Raw genomic sequence first — 27,152 nt, 5'->3', positions numbered from 1 at the left:
ATTGCACATATTTCCACGCCCTTCTTAAAGTTCAGTTTAATAGCTAGGATCTTGTTAAACCTAAATATCTGAAAGACTGTCTCCTTCCCTCCAGACCCTCCTGGTTGTTAAGGTCAGCAGAGGGGGCTCTTGGTAGTTCCACCTCGTTCAGAAGTTCGGATGCGGTGGCCAAAAAGAGGAGAGGACAGTCTCTGTGGCAGCTGTGGAATTCCACCCCCACCGAGGTGCTTCTGGCTTCTTTATTATACAGCTTTTGGCAAATGCAGAAGACACACCTCTTGACCCCGGCTTTCAACATCTGAGACAGGTGGTTCAGGACACATCTCTGAATGTAATATGTTTTTAATCCTGAATTTTAAAATGTTGTAACCCACCATAGGACCTGTTGAGGAAGGGCAGGCAATCGGTTTATAAATAAATAAATAAATAAATAAATAAATAAATAAATAAATAAATAAATGCTGCAAATTCAAACCATGCTGTAATTTAAATTTCACAGATTATCCCTATTTGCAAACCAGTAAAGAAAACAATAACCTCACCCACATAAAATGGGTCTATTGGGGAGGGGGAAGAACCAAAATGTTTACCATGGGACAGCTTATTGCTTCAGAATGATCAACATAAGACAAGTTTTCGGTTTTCTCCTTTCTGCTCTCTGCTTGTCCAAAGAACTCCAAATCTGATTCTGCAATGCTGATGTCATTGGAGCTTATTAGAGTCAACTCTGGTTCTTCCATAATCCCTTGCCCTATATGTGTTTCCTAGAAATTAAAATGACAGAATGCTATGTTTTGGATGTGCATGATTTAATATAATTTGCACAGACATCACACATACCAGTATTGTTGCCGCACTTGAGATGCCAAGCTACCTTGACATTTAGCTCAATATTCCTTTACATCTGCTGAAAATTCAAAAACCCCAACGGAAGCTTAGGTGCCGCAGATGACATTTCAGAAGGTTCACAGGTAAACCGCAGACCTTGTGCTGGCACTCTCTGATTTAGGTCAATGCTCTACTTTCATCAATATGCTAAGAAAGGCATGATTTGGACAGTTTCAGACTAAGCCCCAACTTGATACCACATGCTACTTAATAGTTTTAGTTCACTCACCCAGACTGGTACGTTTCTTGACAAAGAGGAACGTGAACTTTCAGCCTGCATGGCAGTCAAATTTGGTTGTTGAAATGCATCTGGCACTCTGCCACTTTGCTGCACAGAATTTTGCACAGGGCTCACTGAGATCTTAGAGTTCATTTCTGGAGTCAAACTCGGCATCGTCTCTGTTATTAGAGGACTCTGATCTCCCATAGTTTGCAAAGTACACTGAGAGAGATCAATTTCTAAATCCTCATTTATAGCTGCCTTTTCTGTAACTGTATTGCACTTGCTGTCGGTTGATGCAGTGGGTAATTCGGCAAAATACAGGCTCTCTTCTTTTGTTGACGTGTCTTCTTTCTCCGACTCTGTGGTCCCAAGAGCACTATTTCTTTTTCCATTATCCGGAACCAGCTGATAAAATGAGCCTCCATCTTCTGCTAGGCTTGGACTACGGAAATTTTCAATGGAAGAATAAAGGGTGGTGATCTCATCATTTTCCTGTTCCTCACACTGTGTGCTCTCAGGTGCAATATAGATACTGCTCCCATTAGTTTTACTCATTTCAAGGTTTCGTTCAGACTCCGCGCTGAAGGATCCATACTTATCACCACTCTGTGGAAACTCTCTTAAGGAAGATTGCAGAGGTAGGTGTTCAAATGCTTCTTCGGCACCTGGAATGGAGAAACAAAAACAAAAATTCTAACCTGGATCAAAGCAGAGCTGAATTTCAAGATGAGGTGGGGTGATTTTTTTTCCTTTCTTCATTAGGGAAGTTTTGTTCAGGGAAGTTTTTAATATTTAACGCTGTATTGTTTTTAACACTTGATTGGGAGCCGCCCAGAGTGGCTGGGGAAACTCAGCCAGATGGGCGGGGTTTAAATAATAAAATTATTATTATTATTATTATTATTATTATTATTATTATTATTATTATATTATTATATTATTATTATTAAAAACACAGGATGCTGGTTGTAGCTTAGTACAATACATGATTTGCATGCAGCAGATTGCAGGTTAAATCCTGGTGTTTCCAAGTAGGGCTGGGAAAGATTCCCGGAACCCCTAAAGAGCAGCTGCCTGTTAGTGTCAACAGTACTGAGCTAGATGGGCATATGGTCTGATTTTGCATAAGGTCAGACTACTTGACTATACAGCCAAATACTGTCTACTCTGGCAGGTAGCGGCATTCTAGGTTCTCAGGCAGAGGGGTCTTTCACATCACCTAATATCTTAACCTTTGACTAGAGATGCCAGAGACTGACTTTCTGACTAATTGCTGAATTATAAGGTTAAAAGGTAAAGGACCCCTGGATGGTTAAGTTCAGTCAAAGGCGACTATGGGGTTGCGGCGCTCATCTTGCTTTCAGGCAGCTTTCCGGGTCATGTGGCCAGCATGACTCAACTGCTTCCGCCGCAACAAAACAGCCGTTTATCTTCCTGCCACAGTGGTACCTATTTATCTACTTGCACTGGTGTGCTTTCAAACTGCTAGATTGGCTAGGACAGAGCAACGGGAGCTCACCGCGTCACAGGGATTCGAACTGCTGACCTTCTGATCGGCAAACCCAAGAGGCTCAGTGGTTTAGACCACAGCGCCACCCACTGAGTTACAGCAGTTCCCTTATGAAGCTCTCTCTAATAATGAGAGAAGACTGTGCAGAAGGTGATTAGCCAGGCAGAGACTATCTCTAAATGCCAGACGCCAGTGTCACGGAAGCTACAGAACATCACGTGTCCAGAGGTGTCCAGAGGAGGGCAACCAAAATGGTCAAAGGCCTGGAAACAATGCCTTATGAGGAACGGCTAAGGGAGCTGGGCATGTTTAGCCTGGAGAAGAGGAGGTTAAGGGGTGATATGATAGCCATTTTCAAATATATAAAAGGATGTCACATAGAGGAGGGAGAAAGGTTGTTTTCTGCTGCTCCAGAGAAGCGGACACGGAGCAATGGTTCCAAACTACAAGAAAGAAGATTCCACCTAAACATTAGGAATAACTTCCTGACAGTAAGAGCTGTTCGACAGTGGAATTTGCTGTCAAGGAGTGTGGTGGAGTCTCCTTCTTTGGAGGTCTTTAAGCAGAGGCTTGACAACCATATGTCAGGAGTGCTCTGATGGTGTTTCCTGCTTGGCAGGGGGTTGGACTTGATGGCCCTTGTGGTCTCTTCCAACTCTATGATTCTATGATTCTATCAATGGAGCTAACAACTAATCTTATCAAATGCTCATACCAGCATGCTAAGAATGTTTACCATCATTATGTCTTTGCCACCAGATTTACTGAGAAAATCAATTAAGAGTTTCAGCCAAGTCAAAAGATTTCAAACCCAACTGAACCACTTATCCAAACTTCAAGGATTAATAGAAATAGACCACACTCTACTGAAAGAACCTCAACTTGATGATGCATTCTATTAACCAAGTATACACACTGTGGGAGTGGGGAGGAGTTGTTATCCCACAACCGCACATGCATATATCGCTTAGCGCTTCCAGCAAATGACTATTTGAAGAATGCTTTGGTTGCTCCAGCCATGTAAAGTAATACTTACTGCATACACAACCGGTATAGTAAAGAGAGAGACATTAGTTCAGTCTATGTTTATGAGTAGGGACGCGGGTGGCGCTGTGGGTTAAACCACAGAGCCTAGGACTTGCTGATCAGAAGGTTGGCGGTTCGAATCCCCGCGATGGGGTGAGCTTCCGTTGCTCGGTCCCTGCTCCTGCCAACCTAGCAGTTTGAAAGCACGTCAAAGTGCAAATAGATAAATAGGTACCGCTCCGGCGGGAAGGTAAACGGCATTTCCGTGCACTGCTCTGGTTCGCCAGAAGCAGTTTAGTCATGCTGGCCACATGACCCAGAAGCTGTCTGCAGACAAACGCCGGCTCCCTCGGCCCATAGAGCGAGATGAGCGCCGCAACCCCAGAGTCGGTCACGACTGGACCTAATGGTAAGGGGTACTTTTACCTTTACCTTTATGTTTATGAGTATCTCCAGGCTTGGTTATGCACATTGCACTCTAATTCTAGTAAAAATTGTCCTTTATATTCATAAGCCAGTTTTTGGTGTTGCTGGTTTGTTGGATTCCATTAACCGGCAACCAGAACAGTTTCTGTCCTGTGAATTACCTTGACTCTGCTCCTTTGCCTCCTTGCCACTCTGTTGCGTTGGTGGAATATCACTTAGTTTTCCTGTACTGAGAAGAGAAAGGTTGTTGCTTCCTTCTTCCAAGCTGCAAGCTGTTAATTCGTGGCTCTTCAATAAAGTGGAATTCTGCGGATAGAAAAATGTGTGCAGGCAGAGAGAGATCAAGTACGTTATGAGAAATTTAAGAATTGAGACATTCAAATTTTACTTTCAATTAATATATCTGTTAAATGACAAGCCAACTGACAACATCCACTGTGGAATCTTATATGGCTATGCAGTAATCTGAAGATAATTCACATTCCCACAGAAGAAGGCCATGTGAAGATCTAACCTCTAGGGGTAAGGTGAGCTAAAGCCTGTCACCCACCAGGTAAGGAGGAAATGAATAATCTCCTGGACTTGCCCCTCCTTCCCCTGAATTTTGTAAGATTACAAACTGCTTCAACACTATAAATACCAGAAATGGTTTTACGTGAGAATAATAGTAATCAGTTCTAAACTGTAATAACCCGTGATGTGTAGGAATAAGCACTTTTTAAAATACCTTGCTTAGATTCTTGCTGTTCTGAGAAAAGGTTGAGAGCGTATCAAAGTCAGGTCTTGGTTCCAAAGGCTTAAAAAGCTCACGGTGAAAATTTGGAAAACTTCTCTCAAGGTCAGTAGTATCGACTGCTAGATCTTAAAAAAACAAAAAACAAAAGGTTAAAAGGAAAAATCGACTGTTGCCAAAACAGTATGCTTCACATCACACATCAAACACACTGGCAATGAGGCAGCATGTGCATTTAAAAATAAAACAGCTAAACACTCTTTAATGCTTTCACATCTTCAAAGATGGTCTTCTGGGATAATCCCCCCTCAATCCAGCAGTCTCAACAATTAAAAGGTTGCACCAAATGGTCACAATCATTTAAAAATACAGTGGTACCTCTGGTTAAGTACTTAAATTCGTTCCGGAGGTCTGTTCTTAACCTGAAACTGTTCTTAACCTGAAGCACCACTTTAGCTAATGGGGCCTCCTGCTGCCACCACACTGCCGGAGCATGATTTCTGTTCTCACCCTGAAGCAAAGTTCTTAGCCAGAGGTGCTATTTCTGGGTTAGCGGAGTCTGTAACCTGAAGCGTATGTAACCCGAGGTACCACGGTATGTATTAATTTATCATACTTTTCAAACGCCCTTAATCCTGTAGGACCCCAAGGCATGGTTATTAAAACTCTTAACACCCCAAGCTATACAGCAGGAATGGGGAACCTGTGGCCCTTCAGATGCTGTGGGGAGTACAAACACTCATCGCACCACTGGCTGTCAGTCATGCTGGGCGGGGCTGCTGGGAGTTGTAGTCCAACTTTATCTGCAGGACCACAGGTTCCACATTCTGTTATACAGCAAAAACATTTCCATCAGTACACAGCAGCAACAGCCGTAATACTCAACCCTATGCAATCTCTCAAAGGCCTGAATTTAAAAAATGTGTCTTAAGTTGATGCCAGAAAACTGTCAACAAGTAAGACAGCTATACTTCCAGGAGACAGAGTGCCATAACTATCCAGTAAGCCCCTATATCCCATATGGGGGTTATAGTCATTGGCAAGACAATGGGCTTTCCCCACAACTCTCAAGGCTCCAAGTCACAAGGTGTAAAGACTAAGGAGAATCAACCAGGTCAGAACCTCATCCCACCTGTTTCTCCCAATCAGGGTGACCAAGGTGTTTTTCTGCGCCAAACGCAGAACTGAAGCCATGTTGAAATGGGTATAGAGAGATGTATGTTTAGTATAGCTATTGACCAACAATACAAACCACAACAAGAATGGTAAATCCAAAAAGGAACTAGAAGCAGAAGGGGGGTGGGGATGTTATATAAAAAAAGAGGTTCATTGAATCAACATGTTGCAGACTCTACTGGTCTTTGTTCCGTGAAATTCAGATATACCTCCTATTTCTCATGCTATCAAGCTATGGTATAGTATTATGAGCTTAGCCGTGCACCTTTGTCCAGCCCTATAAAGAAGAATATGTTGCTTGGACAACACACAAAATTAAGTTTTTTAAAAATTACAAATTCATTCCCTCTGAACACTTCTGAATTTGCTATTTTTCACCTTCTACGAACATTACCATGGGAGGAGACATTGCTTAAAGATGACCAGCTGAAATCTCTTGTATATTTGTCTATGATCTGTTGAATTTTACGTCGATCCGAGTGCAACATTTCTCCAAACAGATGGGAGCCAGGCGCTTCTGAAGGATCATCCTGTTTACACAGCAGAGGAACTGAAGGACCCAAAGCAGTATTTGCTTTCTCTTTCAAAGGAGAAGTGAAGTGACCCGGTTGCTTCCTGCCTGAACGCGACTCTGCAAGACATAGCACAACCATGCTCAACTTCGTAAAAAAATCCGTGCAAATCAAGAAAATAAATGCTTCGATCCGTAATTAAAAGAGCTGTGCAACTTATTCGGACTACTCCACAGCACACTTTCATGTTGGACACAGCCATGTAAACAGAAAAACCCAGTCTATTGTATTACAGTTTGTAAGAAAATGTACCTGTATTGGCAAGACTTCCGTCAAGATTGGAATTGGCAATGAAGCTGGTAGCAGAAAGGGAAGATGAAGCGAAATAGCCACATGCTACCTGTTGTGTAGATGTCTGTGGACTTAATGAAGAAGGGCACCATTCTGTAGAAAGGGTTACCTAAGGCAATAATACATATGAAATATAACAATTATGAATGCCAGAACCCCAAGTGCTTGGAATTGCAACACATTTTGTTCTGAGCTCAGGTCAAGTGTATAAACCTCCACGTATTCAATTGTCAGTACACATCAGGCTCATCATTGCTCAGTAAAGTCTCTCTGTCTCTCTCATTCATTCATTCATTCATTCACTCACTCAAATTCCACTCACTCATTCACTCGTTCCATTCACTCATTCATTCAACAGTAACCATACATCACAAATCACCATGCTCTCAATTCAGACTTGTATTGCTTCCCAGAACAGTTTACAAATCATGCACCGCACAGACCAGCTGATCTTTTTGGCGCTCAGATTTGGCTAATTCTCATCACAGAGTCAAGTAAGAGGCTCTCAGAGGAAAAGTGAAGCAATGCAAGACACAGTCATGCTTATTTACTAATGGGGAGTGGTTTGTCTCTTTTTCTAATGTTATGCAGTATAAGAGATGTAAACGTCAGGTTTTTAAGTAATACTATTCAAAATATAATGCCCTGTTTTCCAGATTATTATTTTTAATAGTCAAGGACAATTAAATGAGAATTTTAACTCCACAAATAAGGGAGACAGACTGCACAACTGGTGCTATATTCAGCACTGCTGCGTTCCATTTAGTATTTTGTCGCCAGAAAACTTTTGCAAAACAAAACTAGATATGAAAGTTAAAGACGAAGAGCGGGGCTTTTCAGAGCTCCCTAAAGCAAAACCAAGAATGAACAGCGCTCACGTATGAATGCAAGTTTGTAATTAACAGTTCCAATTAATAATATTTTTTTTTGGAAAAAACACGAAGATTAGAAAAAAGGAAGCAAGCTTGTTTAAAATAAATGCTGTGCATTACACGTTAAAACCCAGTGGTGACTAACCATACAATCCGGTCTACATGAAGGATCGGGATACGTAGCTATTATCTTTCCAGTATCATCAGAGCTTGGTAAGCCTCGATCTCTAAGATGGAGTTCGCAGGAGTGGGCTGAACACACAAAAATAAAATAAATCAGAATGAGAAAGAGTAGGAAAACAGCAAGCATTTATGAATCTGAACAGGTTTTATTCCATAAGCCATTCCCACTTCTTCATTTCTGCCCAGGTTTGCTTCCATCTATCAGAGAGTACATGCTCTGCTCCCATTTCATATGTTGCAATCTCACCTGCACACAGAAGAGCACGTCCTTCATAGACTTTGTTTGGAAATGCCAGCTACTGCTCTGCAGAACAGGAGTGCTCTCAGGGACTTAGAATGATTCATACCAGGACAGAAAGAAAACCTAACTTATTCAGGGCTGAAAATGTTCTAAGAACCATTTAATACATTATGGCGTTATCAGTTTGATTTTAGGGGTGAAAATCAAAGTGATGCTTTTGATAACAGGCCAATAAACGGCTTCGGCTCAACAAACTGCCATGTTGTTGATCAAAAGTCCCCAAACTTTGGGGGCCTGGGGGCACATTTGGAAAACTAAGAAACGGCTGCCACTGTTGCAACATGGTCTCCTTTATGAGGAAGGGCACGATATAAATTGGTTAAATAAATCAACAGAAACAAAATCAAACCCATTTCACAGACGAACCCCTCTCCTAAAACTGGACTAAACACTTACACATACCAAAGCAAATAAAACACGGATAACAAAACAGGCAACACCGTTTCCCCAAAACAATGCCCTCCCCACCCCCAAAGAATCTAAAAGGCTTTAAAAAACCAAAAAAACAAAACAAAACTTGATTATTTTTTTGATGGGGCAAGCAGACCTAACAGGCACCAAGAGGGGTGATTGAAGGGCACTGTGTTGCCATCAGGTGCTCTGCTGGGGACCAAAGGAAGCTCTCAGCTATATTACCCATGAACCAAATTGAATCTAGGAGTCTTGGTTGACCACAAACTTGACATGAGCCAACAGTGTGACGCGGCAGCTAAAAAAGCCAATGCAATTCTGGGCTGCATCAATAGGAGTATAGCATCTAGATCAAGGGAAGTAATAGTGCCACTGTATTCTGCTCTGGTCAGACCTCACCTGGAGTACTGTGTCCAGTTCTGGGCACCACAGTTCAAGAAGGACACTGACAAACTGGAACGTGTCCAGAGGAGGGCAACCAAAATGGTCAAAGGCCTGGAAACGATGCCTTATGAGGAACGGCTAAGGGAGCTGGGCATGTTTAGCCTGGAGAAGAGGAGGTTAAGGGGTGATATGATAGCCATGTTCAAATATATAAAAGGATGTCACATAGAGGAGGGAGAAAGGTTGTTTTCTGCTGCTCCAGAGAAGCGGACACGGAGCAATGGTTCCAAACTACAAGAAAGAAGATTCCACCTAAACATTAGGAAGAACTTCCTGACAGTAAGAGCTGTTCGACAGTGGAATTTGCTGCCAAGGAGTGTGGTGGAGTCTCCTTCTTTGGAGGTCTTTAAGCAGAGGCTTGACAACCATATGTCAGGAGTGCTCTGATGGTGTTTCCTGCTTGGCAGGGGGTTGGACTCGATGGCCCTTGTGGTCTCTTCCAATTCTATGATTCTATGAATCAACTTGTTATGGGAGCTATTATACAATGATGTAATGGCCTCCCCTTGGAGCTTAGGTGTTCTCCAGAAGCAGTGCCGTGGCACATTAGCTTTCCATGGATCTAATATAAAGCAGACACAATATTTGGCTTAAGCTAACATTAGCATCATTAGGTTTGACGAGGCAGATTGCAAACCAAAAGGGCCCCCAACCTATCCATGCTTCAGAAAGCAACACTTCTCACCCGAGTCGCACAAGCCACCGGCTTCCATCGCTGACTTTCCACACCATAATTCACTGAACTGGATCTCACTTTCATCAGAACTTGGTTCTTGGCCATCTGCCGTAATTCTTAATAAATCTGTTTCTTCATGGAGATCTTCATCTAGACTGATGCTGGAATGCCACTTATGGGCCCTTGAAGCCAGGCAAGTATCTCCAGTAAGAGGTTCTCTGTAACCTGCAAGTGTCAGTTGCCAATTGTTAGAAGTAAAGACCAATACTTGGCCAAACTTTTAAAATACCTTATTTCAATTAGAAGATTAAAAAAGGATCCCTTTTGAAAGCAGCTTGATTCGGCTGCTTTGCAGCCCTAACAGATTTTGTAGCGGCAATACCGTATTTTTGTAGGTTCCTTCTGCTCTAAGCACTACTTAATGAGAGGATATTGGATTTGTTCGCCAATCATTACCTTGGAATTATGCTCCGCAATTTCTGATAAGTCTAGGAAAGGTCAGAAGCTTTGGGATTTTACAGCAAGAGAGGATGAGCCATAGCATGTAAGAACTTCTGATCGACACCACACTTTTACAATTTACCTGTAGAGGAAAGTCTGCCACTCCGTGGTGTGTCAAGTTCTGGTATAGCGCTAAGTTCATGCTGTTCCAAATCGAGCCCTAGCTTTATTTTTGACAAAGGTGGCTTTGAAAGTCTCCATGTCTGTTCTCTTCCCCAGGTGTCTTGAAATCGCTCTGTAAAGTAAAGGTAAGTTCAGGTGACCTGCAACTGATATAGCAGCTGGAACACTGAGCTACAAACTAAGAGATCCCCAGTTAACATTTCACTTCTACTCAGCCTGAGGCATGTCATTCTCTTGGCAATCCAAGGAAAACAATACTTACCTTTGTTCCATGGCTGGGAAATAAATACTATTACCCTACTAGGTAGGTGCCTGCAGGCATCAGGTTACACCTGGGATCCTGATCCCCCTTTTTGAAAACCTGTGTTTCACTTAAGGCATGAAATAGGTCTGAGTAGCAGTCAGGCTTTCCTCTTTTAAAAAATGGGATCAGCCAGTTCATCCTAGAATCCCTGATGAAGAGTTCTGGAGAGCTGTGCAGTATATTTTGTTCCAAGTCTGAAAACAGATCAATTTGAAGGAAGAAGGGAACTCAAAACAGACACAAAAGCAGGTTAACTTGACATAACAAAAGGTGCTTACCAATCTGTTCATTTGGACGAACACTATGAAACAAAATGTCCTTTTCAGCATGACTGCTCATATCAGCAACGTGAACCATTTCTTGGTTGCTGTCTTTTGCTCCTAGTGTTGGCAGCAGATGAAAGTCATCAGTCTCTCGCTGCTCTGTCATATCTCTGCATGTGCTGGACTGTCCTGCCTATAAGTAGAAATTAAGAGTACCTAAACACAAGCATTTTCCCCCACTGTAAGGCATCACACACATCCAAGAGATGATTAGATCATCTCTAATTTAGACCAATTCTATGGTTGCTTACTTATAAGTTCTACTGTGTTTAATGGGGTTTACTCCCAAGTAAATGCGCACCAAATTGCAACCTATACATAACACTGGAGCAGCCTTATTACTAATCCATCTACCCAGGAGTGTGTCTGCCAGAAAGAGGCTAGATCCTTTAACTAAATATTAAAAGTTTTGAATCTGGGATCTCCAAATTGCAAAGGATGCACTCCACCACTGAACTGCACATGTTGCCTCTTTTCCAGGGACTTTCAGTTATGTTCACAGAGCCGATTGAGAATAAAAAAGCTAAGATTAAAAAAATGATTGCAAAAATGCTCTTCCATTAATACACTGAAGAAGGGAGGAACATTTTCCTTTAAAACTGTGGCAAGAACAGAGCTAATGGGAAGTGTGTGGGTGAGAGAGAGAAGCAGAAATGTTTTCTGAGGCCTGAAATAGAAGTATTCATAACTTTGAAGGGAAATTGGTATTTTCTCCCAAAGTTATGAGTGAAATACTTTCAAAAGCTGTGCTTTGAAAATATTGTTACAGCCAACTCACATTGCTGCCACAGTAGTTGTTTGAACAAAGGCATTTAAAATTTAATATACCAAAATTATATGGTAAATTATACTCTTCACATACTTAAAAACAGAAATATTTAGGATACATTTCAGTGCTCCCCCAAATATCACCCCCCTAAAAAACAGACTTCATAATTTCCATAAATTGTACATCTCTAGACAAGAGCTGACTGAAATGATGGCAACGAAAGTGCAGCTACTCAAAGTTTAGGGAAACAAATCAGAGAAAAGTTCTCATTCTGAATTAAACTGAAGAACAGTCAAAATGTTTTCACGCCATGTATTTAAAGCATACCTTTTTAATAAACTCCTTTAAAGCTTCCTGCTGCTGTTCCATTTGTTGTTTCAGCCGAGTATGTTTTTTCAGGAGCAAGTCCTCTTGTACCTTCTGCCGAGAAAGAAGAGCTTCTCTTTGCTTATCTAGCTGCTCTTGTAGTTCTTTCAAGTGTTCTTGCTGAGCTTGAATGCTCTCAGAGGAAGACATCATTCTGTCCCTTAATTCCACTATATCAGAATAACCGGGAATGGATCCTCTTCCATTTTTTAACGCGTAGGATTCCTGGGTCTTTTGACTCTCGCTGGAAACAAAGGAAAGCACAGACGAGAGGGGCCGCAAAGGAGGGAGGTTAGCTTGCTCCAAGGTTGTTCTTGTCCAACTTTCGGGAGGTTTGTGCTGGTGCTTTAAGGTTGCTGGCAGGAGAATCTTCTCCGCTGAAGGTGCATGAGACGTCAGTTTATCAGACCAGAGTGTTTCTGCAGACACACAAGAGCTGCCCACAGGGAAAGTGAATGGGGCATGCTGTGTTTGAGCCACCGGCTGAGTTGTAACAGAAGTGTCCTGTGACTTAAGCGTTATTGATTCTGGAATGCTGTGAAATTCCAATGACTGTGCTGAAGGTGTCTCCACTGCGCCCAGTTCTTCTGACTGTTGGCGTGAACCGTAAGGCTGTGGCAACTGAAAAAGCCTTTGACCCTCCAGAGTACATACATGCCGGCTGCCCACATCAAACCGTTGTTCTGTTCCCTCCTGCTCTGATGATGGCACTGCCAACATCCAAGGCAGTTTTGAATGCTCAGCTGACTCTTGTACAGGAGCAGTCCCTAATGGCTGGTCTGCTGCTAGATTAACTCTCTGCAAACCACGATATCCTTGTAATTGTGATGGTGCGTCAGGGATAGAATCTTGCTGTGCAAGTCTGTTAGCAGGACCTAACAATGACGTAGAAACTGAGCGGTATCTCTGTTTCAGCTTGTTCTGATACTCATGCAGACGCTTCCTGGCTTCTTCGACCGACTCTCTGTGTATCCTAAAAGAGGCACACATATATATATATTTGAGCAGATAACACTTTTCAGGAGCAGAACTGCCAAGATAGCATCAAACAGATAGCCAGGAATCTCTTGTGTTGACAGAAAAATACCTGTTTTGGATTAGAAGGCGTTGCTGATAGTTGCGAATTATCTGTATATGATCGTCCTCTGTATGATCACCCTCTACAGAACTGCCGGCTGCCTGTAGCGCTATGGCTCTTTCAAGCTAAAGAGAAATTAAATAAAGAAAATATCAAGCACTGTGCAAAAGGCAATCACTTGAATCAGTTCTGTGGGGAACAGTTAGTTTCTGTTTCAAAGCCAACAGCGGTCACAATATGACAGTATTTACTGAGGTGGATTTTCTTTGAGGGTAGCCATATGCTTTACATGTATGGTGTGGATCCACCCTTATAAATACATCCAAACTGGGGGTCATGATTTGTTTCACTCCAAACAAACCACGTCTTAAGCAAAGGCTTATGATTGGCTTACGAATCATGGTTTCTTTGAGCAGAATCAACCATTTCAAGGGAAAAACTGTGGTTTGTTGCTCCTGCTCATGAGGTGACAGGAGTGATCTTCATTTTCACATGGAAGCATCATCTATGGCTTAGTATGATGTGAACAGCCGCAGAATTAGCAAATCCAGCATTATGTCAGACAAAACAACTTTTCTCCTTCACCTTATGTTGTACTTCCTGCTGCTGGTGTACAAAGGGGACCCTAATATCCACTTGTTCCGTTTGGGATTCTTGATCTTTCATTTCTTGCTCTTTTTTAAATTCCTGCTCCTGGCGCTGCAACTGAGCCTTCAGAAAATCAGCCTCCAGACGTTTTTTCTGCTGTTCAATTTGCTGTAGCAATGCCAACTGCTGTTGCTTTTGGTGCTCTATCTAGTCAAAGGAATAGCAATTCCGTATGTCAGTTACAGAAGGAATCCATGGTACACAATGAAGCTCCCATTAAATAAATTCTTTGACAGAACAACATTTATCACAAGTATTAATTTAGATAAAATATAGAATCACAAAATAGTTACTCGTCAAGAGATTCCTGCAATTAGTAACAACTACACTGCATCCCTGTAATTAAACTTTCTATGGAAACAACACTGAGAATAAATAATAACACCCATAATTTTACAATACAGCTTTGAATTGTATGATATTGCAATCATATCGTAGTGATCACAGATGTCTAAGAAAAGGAAGAGTGAAACATAGAAATTCAATTGAAGTTAACTGGGTACTTAAGACTGACTTCTATACATTCCTGGCATTGTGACTGTCACAAGTTTGAAACCATGCAAGTACAAGCTTACATTAGCAATTATTCTTGGCTGTCAGAAGGAAAGAAATGAGAGAACTCTATCAATTGTGTAGGTTTCCATTCCTCTCACCCCACAGAGTAGAGCAGGGATAGGAATCTCAGGAAGGGCAGGGGGGAGGCAGGCCACACACCCCTCCCAAACCATCCACTTTTGTGTTGTTGCCTTGCTGCAATGTGCCCTTGAACTCTGATAACTGCTTGCCTGGAGGATAGAGGTGTCTGTGTAGAAACTAGGGTACTTTACAAAGGTATATTTGCATTCATGGCTCCACCCACTTTTGCCTCTGACCCTGGAAGGCTGTCCAGAAGGGAATGTGGAAACTCAGGCCAAAAAAGTTTCCCAGGTGTAGAGAATAGTTAAAGCTACTGTGAGGTCACTGTGGGAAGCAGCTGGGTGTTTTGTGTTTCATTATCCTGACGTATAGCCTTAACTGTTCTTGAAATGAGTTTTCTGACATTCAGTTTCCTGTAATTTGAAATCGAAACACTAGTGACTTAAGTGCCCCATCTTATTGGTGTTAATTCATATTCTGCTCTTCATTATTCACACAACCCCAGAGGGAAGGACAACACTGGCATATCAGAACCGAACTGCCGCACTGCTGTAGGCCGAAAAACAGTTATACCTGGTTTTGTCTTTCTGCTTCCTTTCTGAGTTTAGTTGCTTGTTCTTGTGGGTGATCTAGAACTACATTTCCAGCAACAATACTTTGGTCCAGTATCTGTGGCAGTTCTAGGTAGACACACATAAAACATGAATATGTAGATTAAGGATAGTTACTTATGTAACTTATACTGCATCCTTTTATATAATTTTATATATACTGCATCCTTTTATATAATTTATTATTTTAATTTCTATGCCACCCTTCATCTTAGATGAAGGGCAGTTTACAATATAAACACACAAAAACCACAGCATAGCCTTAGTTCTTTTGATAACAAATTAAATATAAAGTCATCTTATAATTTATGACAGTCATACTGATGCCACCACTGCTGGTCAGCTTCCAAAGAGGTCTTTCAGCTCACAGAAGGGGTTTGTGTCCTCACCCTGTTCCCTATCTAGCTTTTTTTCCTGCTGGCAGGAAAAAGTTATTTGAAGGGGTGTAGGAGTAATTCTGTGTCCAGGGCAGTTGGTACGCAGGCTGAGATCCTACCTGCCCATGGACTGTCTTGTGCATGCTCTGGTTATCTCCTGCTTGGACTACTGCAATGTGCTCTACGTGGGGCTACATTTGAAGGTGACCCGGAAACTACAACTAATCCAGAATGCAGCAGCTAGACTGGTGACTGGGAGTGGCCGCCGGGACCATATAACACCGGTTCTGAGAGATCTGCATTGGCTCCCAGTACGTTTCCGAGCACAATTCAAAGTGTTGGTGCTGACCTTTAAAGCCCTAAACAGCCTCAGTCCTGTATACCTGAAGAAGCGTCTCCACCCCCATCATCCAGCCCGGACACTGAGATCCAGCACCGAGGGCCTTCTGGCGGTTCCCTCATTGCGAGAAGTGAGGTTACGGGGAACCAAACAGAGGGCCTTCTCAGTAGTGGCGCCCGCCCTGTGGAACATCCTCCATCAGATGTCAAGGAAATAAGCAGCTATCCTATTTTTAAAAGACATCTGAAGGAAGCCCTGTTTAGGGAAGTTTTTAATATTTAATTTAATGCTGTATTGTTTTTAACACTCGATTGGGAGCCACCCAGTGTGGCTGGGGAAACTCAGCCAGATGGGGGGGGCATTATTATTATTATTATTATTATTATTATTATTATTATTATTATTTGCTCCTTTGGCTCACAAATTAGTTTCAAAGTTCTTTGAATCCTGATCATCATCATGGTCGGTTTTAATTCCTAAGTGCAACCCCCCCCCCAAAACATACCCCTGGCTTCAGAGACAGGATCACTCTTTGGTTCCGGCTCAGATTCGGAGTCGTATAATCTTCTCTCTCTACTAGAAATTGTTCCAGATTCAATTGATTCAATTTCACTTGTAATTTCTGGTTCACTTCCTGTTGTCCAATGGTCTTTTTGGTTCCTGATCTTGTTTAGCAATTTTTTAAGAGCCAATTTTGACTGAGGCTCGGGTGGCTTTTCAACTTCACTACCTAAAATAAACCAACAGTACACACATGAGCAAGAAAACCAAGGAAGCTGTTCTTACAAGAGTAACCCATGCAACTCATGGTTTGGTGTGACATTCATATGCGGTAAATATGTTAAGGCCTGGCATCACTGGACAGGACGTGCATAGGCCAGTCACTTTCAAGTGACAAATATACAGAGGAGGGCAACCAAGATAATAAAGGGTGTGGAAGCTAAGCCTTTGGAAGGACGGTTGAGGGAAAAGAGGAGACTGAGAGGGTGATATGATAGCCATCTTCAAATATCTCTGGGCTGTTACATGGTAAATGGAGCAAGCTTGTTTTCTGCTGCTCCAGAGGGTAGGACCCAAACCAGTAGATTCAAATGGTAAGAAAAGATGTTCCGACTAAGCATAGGGAAGAACTTTCTGATAGTAATAGCTGTTTGGCAGTGAAAACAGACTGCTTTGCAAGGAGATGTACTCTGCATGATGGGAGGCTTTTAAGCAGAGACTGGATGGGCATCTGTTAGGGATTATTTAGCTGTGATTCCTGCATCACATGGGGTTGGACTAGATGACCCTTTGGAGTCCCAGTTCCAAGGTTCTGAATTTTGAACAGATTACAAACTCATGAAACGGGCTGAAGTTTGCCAACCCAGGTCAATCGTTATTTCTTGTTACAAATATGAAATGTTTCAGTACTCTACCCTGCCACATGCACTCTTAATCTCTGGCACGTATACCCTTAGACTTTGCAGTGCCACCAAACTGCACATTCCTCCCCAAGGTCACACGGTTAACAGACAATTCAGAAACCACCGCGCAGGATCCAACTCAACCCACTGAAATTTCTCAAGTTTACTGATTCAAATAGGGCTACTCCAAGTATGACTAGCATTTTGTTTCATCCAAACATCATATGCCAGTGTTTGGCAAGATATGCATCAATGTTTATTTCTATCCTTATCATTTGACAACTGCTTTATACCATCTTATATCCAGTAGTGAATATAACTGATAGGCCATACTTGTTTTCTAAGTGAATATTAATTAATAAGAATCAAGTTTTCAAGTTTTCTCTTACTACTTGGCTCACTGTCCTTCACCTCATCCGACAAACTTGGTGGCACCTCAAACACAGAACCTGGCTCCTGGGAAAGTTCCAGCTCATCATCTTGAGATCTACTTGGCAAGGGCTGTGGGTCAAGGTGCAAAATAAGGTCTCCTTTCATTTCTGTGTAAAGAAATTAGACCATATGAAACCAACACACAACATTCTCTACTGAAAATTCCAACTACAGAGGAGGTGAACAGTAGACATTTAATAATGTTTTTTTAATCACACAATGCCAAGGAAAGTGAAGCTATGAAGCAAGGTATTCAATTACACTAAAGACCAATTCAGAAGAACAACTATTTCTCTTACCACTAATGACTATCACTTAACATAAATTTATATTGTAGTAAAGCAACATGTAATGAAACTTCAGTCAATAACTAGTTGCAACATGGGCAAAATGGATGCCAGAATTCATTGTAAATATCACATTTGTAACAAAAATGCAAAAGTGTCACCCATCTAAGAATCCTTAGAGATCCCCAAATTGAAATGGTTTTTGAGTTTAAACCAGTACATTACAAACAAACTACACTACCTATGGTAGGGAAAATAAATAAGTTATCTGGGATGCTCTGTCCAAAAAAGTCCTGTATTATATATGTGAAAATTAGTTCACTGGGGGGCGCAAGCTGCAATATGGCGATTCCAGAGCAGCCCTAAAATAATCCTAGTAACTGAGAATATTAAACTGTAGGCCAAAAATTGAGAATCTGTGACCCTGCAGGTGTCGACGGACTGTCAGCCCTGACCATTAGTTGTACAGTAATACCTCTGGTTGCGAACCGTCCTCCTTGCGAACGCTTCGGGTTACGAGCTCCGCTAACCCGGAGGTAGCTGCTCCCAGTAGTGAACTTTGCCCTGGGATGCGAGCAGAAATCGCGCACCAGAGGCGTGCAGGCAGTGGGAGGCCCCATTCACGAAAGTGCGCCTCAGGATAAGAACGGTTTCCGGTTATGAACAGACCTCCAGAACGAATTAAGTTCTTAACTGGAGGTTCCACTGTACTGGTTGAGACTGAAGGAACTTTGGAATCCAACCTAAACTGGAGGGTCACAGGTTCCCCATCCCTGCTGTAGGCCTAAAGTAGTACAGTGGTACCTCAGGTTACATACACTTCAGGTTACATATGCTTCAGGTTACATACGCTTCAGGTTACAGACTCCGCTAACCCAGAAATAGTGCTTCAGGTTAAGAACTTTGCTTCAGGATGGGAACAGAAATCGTGCTCCGGCGGCGCGGCAGCAGCAGCAGGCTCCACTGGCTAAAGCGGTGCTTCAGGTTAAGAACAGTTTCAGGTTAAGTATGGACCTCCAGAACGAATTAAGTACTTAACCCAAGGTACCACTGTATTCCCCCAATCTGTGCTGGTGTGGAGCTTTCAATGGAAGATGAGCTTTTGTGCAAGACCAATGGAACTGGCTAGGGACTACAAAGAAGATTATATCATTGATCTTTCCAAAGCAGTGGTTTTCTAATTTCCTGTTTCTCCTAATCAATTTGTCTAGTGAAGTCCCCCCTGAAATCTACCACGGAAAAACCAATGAACAGCATCGTGTGTATGCCAAAATATGCATTCAGATTATGGGATGCACTGGCCAGGCCTGCTGGGCTTCACCACTGCCCTTTGGAAAATGACTGTGCAATACAGAATATGCTCAACCAATGTAAAACATAACGGTGGGCAAGCTTGTGTCTTTCAGGGAAGACTGCCTGACATTACTCCAATCTCCAATAATGAATCTCTGGGTACCCCATAACAGTCCAAAAGTCACTTATAAATACTCACTCCTGTCTCCAGTATACATGTCTTCGAAGGCACACTCCAGCTCTCTCTGCCATTCTTCCCTCATTTCCACACGCTTGTACGGTGGCTGGAACAACTGAGGTGGCATCTGGGCAACAATCTGTCTTCTGCGTGCCAGGTCCATATTCTGCATATGTTCAAGCTCTTTCATTAGCTTTTCCCTGTCCTTTAACAGCAGAAAAAAATGTCCTATTAATAAGCTGTCACGCAAGCCAAGCCAGTTTATTTGACACAGCAAAGATACTTTTAAAGCTATGATGATGATTGCTTAATGTTGGGTGGTTTCTGAAGACTCTTAGTTAGCAGGTCATAAAATTAACTTTAGAGGAGCGGCATTTATTCATGTAAATTACACTCTGCTGGACAGACAAGTTTGAATATATGCACGCGCCTGCACACAAACAATAGGCAGGGAAATGGAAGCTATCCATTTCAATAAGTACAAATGATGTTGTTGAGTTTTCTGCTAAATATACCGCTTTAAAAGCAACCTGCAATTCCTTTAAAAAGGGGGACAGTAATCTACTGCACATGATTTATAGATCAAATGCAGACATTTATTAGTCATACTTCATTATCAAACGTCAGCTTCATTTGAAGATATTAAGTGTACAATTTCAGAAGGCATATTTTGTTAATTACCACTTAAAATGAAATATTGTTTCCTTTCTCCACAACATCAGGTGCATTAAAATTCCATTAAATATTCTGTGAAGACAAGCCCACATTATTCCCCCTTAGTATCCTAGCTTTCTAGTGCATCTGCTGAATTAATACAGCCACAAGAAATAAATCTCAAATGCAGGAAGCTGAAAATTTTAAACAAGTTACAGAGCAGAGAGAAGAAAGGGTTGGGCTTTTTAATATGTCAAACACCTCTTAGTACCCACTAGAAGTCAGACCTACAAGACAACACCCAAGTAAGTGAAACACTGGAAACAAGTGCATGGATTTTACCTGCTTTTTACATTAGCTTTAAAGCCTTCATTTTTTTAATAGACAATTCTATTGTGATTTTCAACATGGTACACTTTTTTATTATTCCACATTGGCTTGGGTCCTGAGCTGGCAGAGAGGGGAACTGCTGAAAACCGAGTAGAGGCACCTTTCAGGAAGGCTTTTATGGAAGAAGCAAGAATGAACTCTTTCTGTAAGCTTCCTTCTACTCACTGAACTCAGGATCCACTCCTTTATATCTTTGTGTAACTACACCAGAATAGGTAGCTACATTCTGTGAAAGTAGGTCATGCTGAAAAGAATTCTAGCGGTATTGAAGTTCAACTCTGAAGTACCTGCACAATGCAGTTAAAAAACAACAACCCTCTTCTCCCATATATTAGAATGCTTTGTGTTTCATCAATCTTACGCCCACAAATGCCAAACCTTACCCACCCTGAGGCCTGAATTACTTCAGCGTGGCTTTCTAAATGTTCAACTATATTTCATCTTTGACAGTGGAAAGAACATTGCACACCATGAACCTAGAAACTGAGGATAAGGACTACGAACGCTTTAAGGGCTTGAACTTTAAACAATCCATTATTTCAGAATCTTTCTGGAGAAAGGTTAGGTGATTGTACTTTGAATTCATTAAATATACAGTGCCCAATTTGCTATTATTACTCATCTGATGTTGGGGGAATGTTTCTGCTTTGCTTACTCGTGCAAGACGGACCATCTTCAAGGCATGCTTCCCTCTTAGGCGAGCTTTTTCTTGCTGTTCTCTCCTCTCTCTCTCTTCATTGCTTTGCAGTCCTTCCTTCCGTTTGGCTTCCACCTTGGCAAGTAACCGAGCATCTGGCTGGGAGTCAACCAGCAACAAGTTAGGAATGACAAGTTCTACGGTGCCTCAAAAGACTATACCCAGAAGTACAGTTTTGTAGGTAAAAGGTAAAGGTAAAGGGACCCCTGACCATTAGGTCCAGTCACGGACGACTCTGGGGTTGTGGCAATCATCTTGCTTTATTGGCCGAGGGAGCCGGCGTACAGCTTCCGGGTCATGTGGACAGCATGACTAAGCCCCTTCTGGCAAACCAGAGCAGTGCACGGAAACGCTGTTTACCTTGCCGCCGGAGCGGTACCTATTTATCCACTTGCACTTTGACGTGCTTTCGAACTGCTAGGTTGGCAGGAGCAAAGACCGAGCAACGGGAGCTCACCCCGCCGTGGGAATTCGAACCACCGCCCTTCTGATCAGCAAGTCCTAGGCTCTGTGGATTAACTCACAGCACCACCTGCATCCCCAGGTAAAAGGTATTGAATCCAAATACATTTTGGACTAACTTCCCCACCCTACTACCCAAGAGTGGCCCTCAAATAATATGTCAAGCCTCTGTGATTTCAACCTCAATTAGACAGTAAACTATAAGGAAATAATGTACTGTTCAGTGTGGCAACTGATTCAGTGGCATGGCCTAGCAGAGCAGCAACTGTGTGCCCTACTAAGAGCAACAGCTTTGCAGAATGGAAAATAATTCAGTAAATTGTGTGAAGTGTGGGAGGTCTGCAGCAGAATATATTGGGGACCTCCAAAGGACCCCATAAGAACCTGCTGTAAGAGCATGCCGTCCCTGCTTCTGGTTTAATCAAATGAGAATCTGCTGCTAGAGTTAAACACAAAATAGTGGGAAGAAGGAAACAAAGAGAGGCAGAGAACACATGAACTTAAGAAGAGCCTGTTGAATCAGGCCAAAGACCCATCTAGTCCAGGACCCTGTTTGTGCAATGGCCAACCAAATGGAAGCAGCACTCCCCCCCAGTTGCATACCATGTTGAAGTGGTGCTTCCTTTTGTGTGTCCTGAATTTTCAAATATTCCACTTCATTTAATGAGGGAAGGGGTTGCAGTTCAGCAGTAGAGCATCTGCTTTCATGCAGGAGGTAAGTTCAATTTCCCACAGACATGCATGGTAACAAGGAAAATTGGGTGAAACAAACTTATTTAAGGACTTGCTATTTAGATTCTATGATATAGCCCAGACATAGGCAAACTCTGGCCCTCCAGATGTTTGGGACTACAATTCCCATCATCCCTGACCACTGGTCCTGTTAGCTAGGGATGATGGGAAGTGTAGTCCCAAACATCTGGAGGGCCAGAGTTTGCCTATGCCTGATATAGCAGAACATAAACAGCGTGCAAAAAAATTGTCTTCATTTTCTTTTGCAAATAAGGCTATGCTGCATCAACAGTCTCCATCTTTTACAGGTTTTCAGTAAGAAAAGCTCCAGTTTTAATACTTGTTTTTGCAGGAATGAAATACGTTAATTTCAAGTATTCCACTTATGAATTCCATACCCACAAGAAAAAAAGTGGCTATAATCTGAAAGGACACTGGGATTCCAACTGTTGGAAAGGCAGAAAGGCAAATATTTGTGTTTCCCAATGCTTAATGCTGATTGTCAATTTTCCACAACAGACAGCAAAAATTCAGTAAGTGCTTCTGGGATACTGATACTGCTGTTACACAAAGTATGCCACATACAAAGTAAAAATCAGTCACCTGGTCTATGTTCATTTCTCTATCTACATATGGTTCACAGAGATGATGGTGAAGATCACAGAGATGATGGCGAGTAATCGAAAAAGTGTCAGTATCACAGACTTTGACTGTAGAAACACTCTTCAACTCAATATTCTGAAAAGTATGAAGAATAAATTTGTTTTAATAGGATGGCTGTGCTAAACAACCAAGAACATGAACAGTACAAGGTCACCCATTACAATGTAAAACCCATCTAAAGACAGATGTCTCCAAACTCCCTCCAAAACTGACCAAAGTGAGATAGATTTAGACATGTCTGTAAGGGGAACTCCACATTTTCCCATATATGAGGCTATAAGATTATATGAATATCTGTGTGTCATTATTCTTATACTAATGTTTAGGGGGGTTCCCCCCAAAATTGAAGTGCAGTGTAGCTAGAGATCGGCACAATAAATACTAGGAGTGTGCATAGCTCTGTAGGAAGGTCAAATAAGAAGACAAATATAGGTGATTCAGGAGTTCTCCCCATCCCAAGTCAAAGCAACATGTCAATAACCCTGGGTCAAATCAGGATCCCAGCAAAGCCTTTGTCACATCTGTTCCATATACCTCTCTATTTTCCTAGGGTCTTCATCCTTCTCTATACCCATGAGCTTTGCAGAAATAAGGCTATTCAAAATGTTGTCTGTGGAGCACTGAAGAGCTCTGGATTGTTTTTGTTACTACAGTGGAACCTTGGGTTGCGGACATAATCTGTGACGTAATCCACAACTTCTAGGCCTCTTAAACTTTTTTTTTAAAAAAATGAACCTTTTTTTTTTTTAAGGAATGCATTAGTCCCTATGATGAGCCTTTTAATTAGCTAGGCTCCAACATCTTTTAAAGTCTCTGAAAAGAATACTCACTTCAAAAGGGGGAGGGGGAGGAGGCGGTAGGCTTGCAATTTTAGCAGCTCTCTCTTTTTCGACATCCAAGGCATTCTTCCGTGCATTTGCTCTCCTTGTTTAGAAGGGGGAAAGCAAGAAATAAGACATTCAAATCAGATTTTGTGCATGGCTAAATCAAACAAATAGTTAAGACATAATCAATAGTTTTATTAGTTGGCAATATACTGAATTTCAAGGATAATAAAATTAAGAGGCAGCAGGCTGTTATCCAACTCAGTGACAAGTGTTTTTAAAAAGGGCGAGAACCAGAGGGCAGAATGCAACTTCCCACAATACCCTGCAGGTTATTTTGACTCGCTTCCCTTTGTTACGTTGCCCTTCCAATTCCCACAAAAAGGAATGGCCTGGTCTATGCCACATGTTTTGGGCTACAACCCCCACCAACATGGCCAATAGAAATTATGGAAGCTGTAGTCACAAACATCTGAAGGGCAACAGGTTGGGGAAGGGTAGTCTGTAGACAAGAGCCAGTAATGGTTATAGAGTGTCAGACTAGAACCTAGGAGACCAGGTTTCAAGTCCTCACTCAGCCATGAAGCTCACTGTGTGACCTTGGGCCAGTCACTCACTCTCAGCCTAACCTATCTCACAGGGTTGTTACAAGGATAAAATGGGGAGGAGCGGACCTACGTACACCAATTGAGCTCTATGACAAAAGGTGGGGAAAATAAATGCAATGAATAAATGCACAGCTGTTGCAGTCCTTAGATCAAAACAGAAATCCAATGCTGTTAGGACGGTAATTCTATGCACGACTGTTCACAAGCTAGTCTCAATGAATTCAGCAAGTCATAATGCAGAATGAAAACACATAGGATTGGGCTATAGGAGTATCTTTGCACAGCACAAACGATGTATCTCAGGAAGTGGAAGTTAAAAGGAACCATGGAAGGAGAGGAAGGGAAGTCCATCAATGATCATTTTTTTTTTTAATATAATAGAATATGTAATATGTAATTTTCTTTCTCCTATTACTTTTGGGGGGGTTGTTTTGTTTTTTTCTTGCGTTGAAATCTAACAGAAATGCAAAAAACCTCCAAAAAACCACAGCTGTAATATTCTTTAGAAAATGCAATTCCTAATAATTACTGAGAGGTTCAGCCAAAAGTACGAGTAAGCAGAAAGGCACGTGCTAAAGCAAGGCAGCCCCATGCCCTCTCCCCTTAACAATTCAGCCTTCTGCTGCAGCCCCAACTCAAGAGACACTATTGGGCTGTGCAGGGGGCTGGAAAGCTTGAACGCATGAACCCCGGTGCAACCCTACATATGCACACATGCAAGAGATGTTGGGACATTAAAGCAGTGAAGGTTCATTTTATGTACAATTTACCTTGTTTGCTCCCTTAGCAACTTCTCTTTTTTATTTTTCTGCTCCTTTAGCGCTTCCTTATGCCTCTTTTCTGCTCTTTGTTTCCTTTCCTTTGCCAGCTTGGCCAGAGCCTCCAAATCCGGTTCCTTTGAAATTAAATGTATAAGTTGAACGATTGTCATGGAAACAAATTAACATCAGAATTTTAATTCAAACAGCTTAAAAGTGTATCTAAGACTTCAGGTAAACTTCCCTTTTGTGCAGATGTCATGACCTGTCTTTGTGCCAGCTTTTAATAGAAAATGTTTGCAGGGGCTCAATCTAAGGAATAATTTTGCCATCAAAATGTGCTGTGGAGCTAGTGTTAGCTCTAATGGCTGCCTTTCCACCAGGACTGGGTCTATACTCATTGCTATTGAAGCAGGACCCACCAGAGTAAAGCTACTGTATCAACTTATGAGTAAAATGGAATTTTCTAATTCCATGGAAAGTTTTGGAATTTTACTCTAATACCTTTTCTTTGTCTCTATAGATGGTGCTATGTTAAGGACTTGCTTCACTTTAAGTGGACGTTTAATGATCAAAATGTTGATGGCATTACTATTTTGCACTGATAAAAGGGCAAGGTTTATTCTCAGTATGGGAGCATCTTTGTAAATATCAGCGTTCCACACCATTTCCCCATTCATTTGCTTTCAAAGGTTCCAATGATCATTATAAATTTCAAATCCACTAATTTGTCATTAGCTGCCTCTTCAATATACAAGTTGAACAATTTCACAGCTCCACTTATCCTAGGATTTAACATACCGTATTTTTCGCCCTATAGGACGCACTTTTTCCCCTCCAAAAATGAAGGGGAAATCTGGGTGCGTCCTATGGGGCGAATGCAGGCTTTCGCTGAAGCTGGGAGAGCGAGAGGGGTCGGTGCGCACCGACCCCTCTCACTCTCCAGGCTTCAGGAAGACATCCGCAGCCTAGGCAGCCCTGTGGGAGGTCCCGCAGGGATGTCTAGGCTGCGGATAGCAGCCTGCTTCCCGGAGTGTCGGGCGCTCTGCTTTCAGGGCGCCCGGCGCTTCGGGAACACATCCGCAGCCTAGGCAGCCCTGTGGGAGGTCCCGCAGGGGTGTCTAGGCTGTGGATAGCAGCCTGCTTCCCGGAGCGTCGGGCACCCTGAAATCAGAGCGCCCGGCGCTTCGGGAATACATCCGCAGCCTAGGCAGCCCTGTGGGAGGTCCCGCAGGGATGTCTAGGCTGCGGATAGCAGCCTGCTTCTCGGAGCGTCGGGCGCTCTGCTTTCAGGGCGCCCGGCGCTTCGGGAACACATCCGCAGCGTGGGGAGCCCTGCAGGAGTTCCCTGCAGGGCTCCCCACGCTGCGGATAGCAGCCTGCCGCCTGGCGGGCGGGGCACCCTGAAGCAGAGCGCCCCTCGCGCCTGGCATACATCCGCAGCGTGGGGAGCCCTGCAGGAGTTCCCCGCAAGGCTCCCCACGCTGCGGATAGCAGCCTGCCGCCCGGCGCGCAGAGCACCCTGAAGCAGAGCGCCCCGCGCGCTGGACATACATCCGCAGCGTGGGGAGCCCTGCAGGAGTTCCCCCCAGGGCTCCCCATGCTGCGGATAGCAGCCTGCCGCCGGGCGGGCGGGGCGCCCTGAATCAGAGCGCCCCTCGCGCTGGGCAGACATCGGCCAGCCCCACAAGCTCGGGGGACAGCAGGGAGGCTGTCCTCTACCTGGTTCGGTTTCTCCGACCTGCTTTTTTGGGGGGAAATAAAGGGGGGGAAATTTCCTTTATTTCCCCCCCAAAAAACTAGGTGCGTCCTATGGGATGGAGCGTCCTATGGGACGAAAAATACGGTACTTCAATTATCAACAGATTAAGTAGTGTCACCCCCCCTTGACAAACAAAACTGAAGTCTGCAGCACAGCTGTGTACTACCATCATTTTACACCTGCCCAACATTTAACTATTTG

At 42.8% G+C, this 27,152-nt stretch overlaps 1 protein-coding gene and 1 non-coding gene across 5 annotated transcripts in view; both read right to left on the bottom strand.

The window, feature by feature from the left end:
* The window catches only part of CEP295 (centrosomal protein 295), a 37,393-nt gene that overhangs the window by 4,619 nt on the left and 5,622 nt on the right, over positions 1 to 27,152 (bottom strand). For all 4 annotated transcript variants that reach the window (XM_053385596.1, XM_053385599.1, XM_053385597.1 and 1 more), the window contains 21 exons: positions 25,202 to 25,326; positions 23,830 to 23,923; positions 22,940 to 23,074; positions 21,101 to 21,241; positions 19,423 to 19,606; positions 17,601 to 17,750; positions 16,314 to 16,538; positions 15,054 to 15,160; positions 13,782 to 13,991; positions 13,206 to 13,321; positions 12,080 to 13,091; positions 10,939 to 11,116; positions 10,316 to 10,468; positions 9,742 to 9,957; positions 7,863 to 7,969; positions 6,807 to 6,954; positions 6,377 to 6,613; positions 4,801 to 4,934; positions 4,235 to 4,379; positions 1,118 to 1,776; positions 591 to 764 (listed from right to left, as the gene is read on the bottom strand). In XM_053385596.1, coding sequence (XP_053241571.1) covers positions 591 to 764; positions 1,118 to 1,776; positions 4,235 to 4,379; positions 4,801 to 4,934; positions 6,377 to 6,613; positions 6,807 to 6,954; positions 7,863 to 7,969; positions 9,742 to 9,957; positions 10,316 to 10,468; positions 10,939 to 11,116; positions 12,080 to 13,091; positions 13,206 to 13,321; positions 13,782 to 13,991; positions 15,054 to 15,160; positions 16,314 to 16,538; positions 17,601 to 17,750; positions 19,423 to 19,606; positions 21,101 to 21,241; positions 22,940 to 23,074; positions 23,830 to 23,923; positions 25,202 to 25,326 — 4,650 coding nt within the window. The remainder of the gene's footprint in view (positions 1 to 590; positions 765 to 1,117; positions 1,777 to 4,234; positions 4,380 to 4,800; positions 4,935 to 6,376; positions 6,614 to 6,806; positions 6,955 to 7,862; positions 7,970 to 9,741; positions 9,958 to 10,315; positions 10,469 to 10,938; positions 11,117 to 12,079; positions 13,092 to 13,205; positions 13,322 to 13,781; positions 13,992 to 15,053; positions 15,161 to 16,313; positions 16,539 to 17,600; positions 17,751 to 19,422; positions 19,607 to 21,100; positions 21,242 to 22,939; positions 23,075 to 23,829; positions 23,924 to 25,201; positions 25,327 to 27,152) is intronic.
* On the bottom strand, positions 7,253 to 7,336 carry LOC128413285 (small nucleolar RNA U2-19). Its single transcript, XR_008330306.1, has one exon. It is a non-coding gene; the product is annotated as a small nucleolar RNA U2-19 (small nucleolar RNA).

This window comes from Podarcis raffonei, chromosome 4 (assembly GCF_027172205.1).
Source record: "Podarcis raffonei isolate rPodRaf1 chromosome 4, rPodRaf1.pri, whole genome shotgun sequence".
NCBI classification, from domain to species: Eukaryota; Metazoa; Chordata; class Lepidosauria; order Squamata; family Lacertidae; genus Podarcis; species Podarcis raffonei.
Note: the sequence above shows the minus strand (reverse complement) of the source record. Positions and strands in the feature narration are given on the sequence as shown.